The sequence below is a fragment of the Austrofundulus limnaeus genome, unplaced genomic scaffold, assembly GCF_001266775.1.
Source record: "Austrofundulus limnaeus strain Quisiro unplaced genomic scaffold, Austrofundulus_limnaeus-1.0 Scaffold38, whole genome shotgun sequence".
Classification (NCBI taxonomy): Eukaryota; Metazoa; Chordata; class Actinopteri; order Cyprinodontiformes; family Rivulidae; genus Austrofundulus; species Austrofundulus limnaeus.
Window position 1 is genome coordinate 2,620,756 of NW_013952440.1, and position 8,575 is coordinate 2,629,330.

An 8,575-nucleotide genomic window follows, 5' to 3' on the forward strand; every position below is an offset into this window, starting at 1 on the left:
GGATATAGCTCACTAGCAGCCTCGCACCGAGGACCTAGTTGACATCATCATTTGCCCAGAATGCTTTGCGTGTAAATAAAATGGCCCCGTCCGTGTAATATATTTTTAAACTTTTAGTTTAAAAATTATTAATTAAAACCATTGTCAGTGAACACAGTCCATTGCTACATCTACAAGAGTCCACATTTCAAATTGCTTTTGTAAATCATGGACGTTGTGTGCTCCAGCCCAAAGAGGAAAAGGACAGTCCAGATTGTTGTCAGCGCAAAGTTAAATTATTATATTTACATTGTGGAGCTAAATTTAAAAATGTACTGATTTGGTTTGTGTTAAATCATTGTTTCAGGTGCTGGAGCGCTCCCAGGAGGCCATGTTGGGTGGTGCAGAGGAGGGATCAGGGGGAGGCACAGCGGGGCTTGCCCACCTGCTGCTGAATTCCTACCAGGAGAGACTCATCCAGAGCCGCCTGCAGCGGGAGCAGGAGAGAGAGGATGCTGCGCAAGAGGAGGAGGAGGACGAGGAGGAGGAAGATGATGGTGAGGGGTTAAGTTGACTGGATATTCTAAAAAAAAAAAGGAAAAGAAAACTGTTTTTGATCTGCAGTTGTGTCACTTCTGCTCTGCTCTCATCGTGTAGCTGTCAGAGTTCAGCAGAAAGAATGGGAGCCGACCACAGAAGAAAAGGCTCTGCTCAGAGAGGAGTTTATCAGCCAGATGCACCAACGCTTCTTAGATGGAAGAGACAAAGACTTTAACTACAGGTCAGCAACAACTGCACTTATTCACACTCTACATGGTAAACAACCAGCAGCTGCAGAGACGGGGTGGCATGGTTTCTGCCTTCAGCACGTCTAACAGCTGTTCTAGTTTCTATCAGTACTCATATAAGTGTTGACAATTTGTGGCTGAAAATGGCCTCAGGGAGCAGAACATTTGGACCTTTTTGACAGAAATACAACAATATACTTTTATTTAAACACTTTCATAATAATAATAATAATAATAATAATAATAATAATAATAATAATAATAATAATAGGGAAATTCAAGATTTATAACAAAAAAACATTGAAAAAATTGTCAGCAAAACTTTTTGGTGTTCATGCTCTGTGAGTGCGTACTATTTTGTTCATATGTGTGTCACTTATCTACAAGGTCACGTGTGTCAAATTCAAGGCCCGCGGGCCAAATATGGCCTGCGGGTGACTCCCATTTGACCCACCAAGGGCACTAAGTGACAATATTCTGCACACAGTAAATATTGTCTCATGTTGACTCTGAAGAATGTTTCATGTGTCACCTGGGTTATGTTAGTGCTTTAGAATAAGCTTTTGCTAAAATTTTCGGTGTCTTAGTGCTTTAGAATTAGGGGACCTAAATATATGAGTTAGTGCTTTAGGTTTAATGCGACTAATATTTAGATTAGTGCTGCCCACCACTGGTGGTAACCTGTTTCCTAATTTGAGGAACAGATTTGGTGGATCCTTCCCAGCCCACCTTTTCCCAAGATGCACTGTGGGCCAACTGAGAGAATATTTTGCATGTAATGGTGGACAATGCAAGAGAAAGGAGTACATTTTTAAAGTGAAATTTGTCTGAACAAAAATTGAAAGTTTAAAGCAGTTGTGTTGTTGGGCTTTTGTCATTTGTATAGACATGTTTTTTTTTCTTTTAATATTCTAGTCAAAAATCGAGCTCGTAATGGGCGTCCCTTAGTTTTTCACGTATTGCCTTTGTGGCCTCTTTCTTCCGACCTTCGCAGTCGACAAAGGACCCAGCTTACGTTGATCAGGTAGGCTGGGTCTTTCGAAGGACGTAGCCCCTGAATTTGGACACAACCTAGAGGTGTCCCGATGCCACTTTTTCAGTTTGGGTATGCACCGGTAGAACTTAAACATTACACAATGATTTAAAAAGCACATTTCTTTTATTTAGAGCCTGGTATTAGATGAGATATTTATCTGATGTCAAAGCGAGTACAGTCTGAACAGTCATCTCATCAGTGAGGTGGGGATTTATGGATTGATCTAAATAATAATAATGACACCAACCTCGAGTCATTCTATTCAAATCTAGTAACTCCACATATCTTCAGCTGCAGAAGTTTAGTTGCTTTGTCTTCCTCCTTTTAATTTTCCATGTCCTGGATGACTGCGCTTGTGGGTATTGTTGACGGCATAAAGCATTCACACTGCAGTCTGATGGAGGTGGCATGTCAAAGTCCACACCAAAGAATATTGATTCTGGGTATCTGCATTTTGAACGAGTACAAGTACTTTGAAAAAGGCTGGGATCGGTCATTTCAATACATTATGTGTTGGAGAGGAAGAGAGAATATAATGTGGAGAAAAATAACAAAAAGACCAAATGTTTGGAATTGTATCAAATGGAAGAAAAGCAGATAAGACTTTGCAGTAAAATTATTTTAGGGTAGTCCTTTTTTTTTTTTAGAAAAACTTTGATTCATCACTGACTGAAATGGAATTCCCCTTAAACAAAGTCAACTTTTAGAATCACATAAAGATGCAGGTGGGACTTCTTGATAGCGCTGCGCAGTATATGCAGTAGACGGTAGAAATGGTATGAAGTTGGCCTACGGTAGAAATTTATGCTCTACCGTCATATCGTCATTACATCATCGCACCTGTGTGAACAGGGCTGCGAGTGCAGAGACAACTGAGCAGGAGGAGTYTGAAATATAATGAAGAAATTCTAGTGTTTTAAAACACGTATAGAGAAAATAAATCCTCAAAATATCCTCCTCCCGCTGAAGAAAAGTTACGTCGTGTCACGGGATCATAATCTCTTCCTCTCCTCTCCTCTCGCTGCACGTCCTGCAGAGCGAAGCTTTAACAACTGTAGTTTTTCCACACCCAATTGTCGGAGAAAAAACTTGTTCTTTAAAGTATTGTTACTCACAGAGATGATTTAAAAAAAAGACGTGGACGTTCGTTCAGTCGTAAATCCATCCTGCTAATGTAACGTCGGCTTCTGTCCTGATGATGAAGATGAGCRYGCAGCAGAGCAGCAGCTGATAAATTCAGCAGGGAGAAGCTCATTGTTTGGCAGGCAGATATTAAAGCAAAAATGCTGGGTTTGATTAAGATTACAGTTATCTGCAAAAAAATGCTCTAAAAATTACATTATCTTTACTTTTTATGATAATTTTCTACCGCGATATATACAGTTACCGTGAAGGGGTTCAATTTATACCGTGATATGAATTTGAGGTCATACCGCCCAGCCCTACTTCTTGACCCATCCTACACAAACTGGAGTGCAGACTTAGAAAGAAGTCAAACAGGAAGCTGTGTGGCTCTGGGTTCACAGCAAACATAGTGCCTCAAAGAATTATTCACACCTCAAAATTGGATGAGTTTAAGGGGTATGAGACATATTTATGTCACCGCTGAAGACTCTCAGGGCTCGGTTTGTCTTTGTTAGGATTTTCTGCTAAATTTATGGATTTTTGGGCACTTTATACAGGTAAACTACTTTTATTCCTGATTTAAACTAGCGATCATGTGAGCAGCTGTGTGCTTTTATTTTTTTTTTCTGTCAGGCTGTCGGAGCGCTCCTCCTCCTCTGTCTGAGGCTGGTGTGGGGTGAAAATCCTCCACCTCAGACGTTCAGATGTAACTGTCTGTGATACTGTGGTCACTTTCCATGTAGCATCCATTATGCTAATGCTAGCTGCCTGTCACGTTCTCTCGTCCTGGCCACACCTCCGCTCTCTAACCCCCCTTCCCCTACCCACTTTGATGCATTTTTCAAATTTCGCCTTGGGGCGGAGTTATCTTTTTACAGGGGGGTAAGTTACACTTTAAGCTGAATCAGTGAAACAAAAGGTCAAGATTTTCAGAGAACAGGAAGTCGTGTTCAGGCAGGCAGAGCACAAAGTGTCAGTTTTATGAACCCTGTCCCAAACATCCTGTCGTCTTATATCTCTGGTTAAAGGTAGAAGAGTTTAAGATAATTTTTCTTCTTTGTTTGTAAAGAAATACCTGCCCTGATCTTTTGCTGGTGTAGCAGGAGAAAATGGGGAACTTGAGTAGCTTAAATACATCTGAATACTCAATCAGTGGTTTATTCAGTAGAGTACCTGTTTAGTAAAGTATAACTATTAGCCCTGATAGAGGCAGAAACTACTGAAACGACAAAATTAACTAAATTAAAATATATGTAAAACCAGCCTGCTATAGTGTTTGAAGTGTTGCTCATGTTTGTGTTACAGTGAGGTGGACAACAACCCCGACTATGACAACTTGGACATCGTCAGCAGAGACGCAGAGGATAAGTACTTCGATGAAGATGAGGAGGAGGATGACATGGAAAAAGATGAGGAGGAAGAGAACATGATGGAATAGTGTGTTATTATTAGTAACAACTCATTTTTGTTATTGTGTAAATAGCGATGTATAAAATAAAAACGTGTTGTCTATTTTTTGGAGTTTTTTGGATTTTTGCACATGACTGAACACAACCAGGAAAAAAAAAGTTTTGTACAAGTTTTCCTTTTACTGGTCAAAACTTACAGAAACTAAACCAGCTGCTAAACAATAATTTTATTATACTGTGAATCTGTTAAATAAAGCAGTAGTTGCATTTCTAGATCTTATGATTGCCTGCTGTTGAAGACTAAGGCAGGACGGTTATGTTTTTGCCTGTGTACTGTTAGCAAAGCATCTCTTGAACCAGTGGACAGTTTAATAAAACTTTAAGGACGTGATCAGTGGATGTACATCAACAATTGATTCAAGATGGTCACCTCAGTAACACAATCCTAGCAAACAAAACTGTCTTTAAGTCAGTCCAGTTTACAGTCATTGAGCTACAATTTGGAGTGGTATTGGGACAAAGTATTCAGTTTCACTATTTGAGTCAAAGTACTGATCCTACTGGCCAAAAACCCATCTGAGAAACTGCTACAATATTTGGAGTGGCAAAATCTAGAGTTTGGTACATCTTGACAAAGAAAGAACACACTGGTGAACTCATAAATGCAAAAATAATAATAATAATAAAACGCCCACAGAAGATGACGATGGTGAATGACTGCAGAATGATTTCCATGATGAAGAGAAACCCCGTCACAACAGCCAACCAATTTCTATAGGAGTAAGGAAGCCACTSTTGGACATCTGTCTGCAGTTTAGTTGTGGATGTTGAAGGCCTTCCTAAATTCTTGATCAAATAATTGTTTCAGATGTTCATTCATAGAAAAGACTTCAACATTGTTCTGAAAAAAAGAAAAAAAAACCTCATGTTAAAATCTTTACTAAAAATAAAGTGAACTTCTTAAAAAGAATACCTGGATCAGAATCTTACAGTGTGATTTAAAAAGAAAAAAATATATATATAGTCAAAAAACAAAACATAGGTCACAGAAAATTGGAATAAATCCTCAACTTTTATGAAGACAGCCTCATAAAGGTACATTTAGTAATGCTCTTTCAAAGTAAGTGTAAGTAGTGCAACTGGAATTTCATTTGAGTAGAAAATAAGAAATTACCTTCCCTTACAAAAAAGTGTGGGAGAGTTGCAGAAAAATTGTGCAGCCCCAGAGAATTTTATTCCAGGTTGTTCAACCTGTTTTGCATTTACAATGGAATATTAGGGCCAGACTATAATGTCATAATAAGAGACTGTAGTCATGGTTTCAGAGTAAAGTCATAACATCATGATAATTTAGTCAAAAACAGCAGAATAAAGTTTCAATAGTTACTGTCTGTTGAAGTACAAAACTATCAGCACTTTATCTTACCTGTTGATTACACAACTGAGAGGAACAGTGGCTGCTGTTGGGCCGAGCTGGTCATGTTAGATCTTAATAACTATCAGAGCTTTTTCTCAACAGCTTTCTTCTGGTAATATTGTGTCTAACATGTCTATATTTATGATATTTCAATTTCATTCTCATACAACTTTATTCTAGTAATATTATGACTTTATGACTCATTATTTCAATTATATTCTTGTACAACTTTATTCTTGTGGCCTTATTCTTGCAATATTATGATTATTCTTGTAATTTTAAAAAATGATATTAGTCTGGTACTAATACTCTGTCATACTGCATTAAATACAAATCAATAAACTTGCTGACTCTTTCACTGCAAGTTCACAAATCTAGACATTATGTAACAAATGACTAATTTACACTTTGAGTTCAGAAACATCACCAAAGAAGAGTTTAAAAAATGCTCCAAGCTGTATCTGAGGGGAGCGATGAGCTACAAGAGTAAAACAGGGATTTTGGTAGACAGATTCAAAGAAGCTTTCAAACCATAAAGTTTGGCCATGTGTTTTCTGTATTTAGCACATTTAGCTATTTTAGTTTTGTTGAGGAAAACAAGTAAATATATAACTGAATTATTTCTTGCCTGGTTGATTTTTGCACACTCAGTGAAAATGAACTGAACATCAGACACAAACTCGCCAACAATCTGGTACTGGTTCCTCTGGAGTCTCTTGGCTATGTTGTCCAGCCACATCGGAGTTTTAACAAAACTGGAGAAGCTTTCTATCTGTTGGAATGAAGCACAGCAGATTTTTTTCCATTAAAGAGAGCGTGGTCATTTTTTTTAGAGGGATGTTCTGACAAATAGCTTTAATTAGGGCAGAAGTTTGGGTTTTACACAAACTTTTTACAAGAAAATCCCTTCAAAGTTGATTGAACTGTCCCTTTAAATTAGATCAGTACATAAAGTAGGGATAAAAGTGACCTACGTTAAAGCTGCGGTTTGTGGAAAACTTTTGCTCTTCGTCAGCACTGCACAGATACATGAGGAGATACTGGCACTCCTGTCGATGAAGAGGAACAAGACGGGGTGAGGGACAGTGAGACAGACCCGACGGACCAAGAAAGACAGACTGATGCTGACCAACTTGTGTTGAGAAATTGGATGYGCCATGACAGCTTCAGTCTTCTGGTTGGCTTTAAAAGTGCAGAACGTGCACTTCCATTCTTTGTCATTACTACACACACAAAAGAAATATTGATTCAAACAAACTCATTTGTCAATTTTATTCTTGATCAGGTAATGTTAAGAGAACCTATTTACCCTATTCAGAATTAAAGAGTTTTGCACCCACCACCTTTGCAGTCTGAAGTTGTAAACTATGATAAAAGGACTAGATTACAACTGTCTTGGTCAAATCATGAAAACAACGTTGCACACAGTCTCTTGATTTTGTATGTCTGCTTAGTTTCCATCAACACTCACTTTAGAAGTGTGTCTTCTATATGAGGCACGTGGCATCTCTTGTGGAACGATCTTGGGCAGTAATTACACACGACCAACTTYTCCTCTCCTTCCATTTTACAACTGGAGCACTCATCATCGTTTTGCTGACGCTCCTAGCAAAACAACCAAGCCATGCCAGCAATCATTAAAGCACAGTATCATGACACCTAATTTATTAAAATCCAGATTAATGATGCAACTCATTGTAAGAAACACCAGTTTGTTGTATAACCAAAAGGAGACTTATCAAGCTTTTAAATCCTTCCTTTTTCACTTTTAAATCAATCAGTTGGGGTCTATTTAAAATGGAACCTTTTCTGTGTCTCAGATCAACTCATTTTGAGGCTGTCTCTTTAAATCCAAACGAGCCCCCCCCCCCTGATATTGAGGTTTATGATTATAAAGCAGCACAGAAACTTTTTATTTGCAAATTATTTAAAATAAGACAACAGAAGTCTTATCCATCCAGCCTTACATGTTGGAGCCAGAGTCTGACGCAGAACCAGAGGAGAACGAAGATGACTAACCCCCAATTTACATTACTTACGTTCCGTCTCCGTCTCCGCTCCGCTGCGACCTCCGCAGCAAATACGCACCCATTCTAATCAATGAGAGTGTTTACACTGGCTGCGCACGGCTAAAGCCTTTATATCGTTGTTTTTCAGCTGTGTTTGGAGTGCGTCTTTCACAGAATTAATGATTTTTTGCTGTGACTTCCACACTTATCACTGAATTTATCGCGTGATCTGCTTCCTGTACGTCTGTCGGACCGGACCGGACCGGAGATAATGTAAACTGGACTTGAAACACACAGCTGCGACCTGCGCAGCGGAGCGGAGACGGAACGCAAGTAATGTAAATTAGGGGTAAATTGTAGTTGGTAAGTCCAGATCTTATTTGGCAGTTCCATCAAAAATAATTTGACGCAARAGTTCAGAAAACATCATAGAAAATAGAGAAAACTGAACAGGTTGAAAAATATGACCCAAACAGAATATAAAGATATCTTTGCAGTAGTGCTGGGCGGTATACCGTTTTGTACCGAAAACCGGTTTTCATTTTTGTTATGATATGACTTTTCTGAATACTGGTGTAAATAGCCTGCAAACATTTCGTCACAGCCGCTGTTTACCTGGGGACACGTTTCCTCGCACCGTTAAGTGCATAGCATGCTAACGTTATTGTTGGAACAACTGGCGGCGGGTGGTGTGTTTCAGCTGCTTATATGGTCAGACGTAAAAACAAAAACCATCCCATTTTCACCATCGCTGAGTAGTAAACAACTCTTCAGTGATGTGCACAGTTAGATTTAACGCGCTACGTTATGAC

General features: G+C 38.9%; 2 protein-coding genes across 2 annotated transcripts in view; one reads left to right on the top strand and one right to left on the bottom strand.

Moving 5' to 3' along the window:
- Window positions 1-4,443, top strand: part of ccdc97 (coiled-coil domain containing 97) — an 8,581-nt gene extending 4,138 nt beyond the window's left edge. Inside the window, exons 5-7 of the mRNA XM_014006948.1 lie at window positions 347-536; window positions 637-760; window positions 4,234-4,443. Coding sequence (XP_013862402.1) covers window positions 347-536; window positions 637-760; window positions 4,234-4,366 — 447 coding nt within the window. The 3' untranslated portion in view covers window positions 4,367-4,443. The remainder of the gene's footprint in view (window positions 1-346; window positions 537-636; window positions 761-4,233) is intronic.
- A 106-nt stretch (window positions 4,444-4,549) lies between these two features.
- Window positions 4,550-8,575, bottom strand: part of LOC106516538 (nuclear body protein SP140-like protein) — a 13,531-nt gene continuing 9,505 nt past the window's right edge. The window contains exons 12-16 of the mRNA XM_014006945.1: window positions 7,226-7,359; window positions 6,884-6,977; window positions 6,729-6,803; window positions 6,383-6,526; window positions 4,550-5,238 (exon numbers count right to left, since the gene is read on the bottom strand). Coding sequence (XP_013862399.1) covers window positions 5,152-5,238; window positions 6,383-6,526; window positions 6,729-6,803; window positions 6,884-6,977; window positions 7,226-7,359 — 534 coding nt within the window. The 3' untranslated portion in view covers window positions 4,550-5,151. The remainder of the gene's footprint in view (window positions 5,239-6,382; window positions 6,527-6,728; window positions 6,804-6,883; window positions 6,978-7,225; window positions 7,360-8,575) is intronic.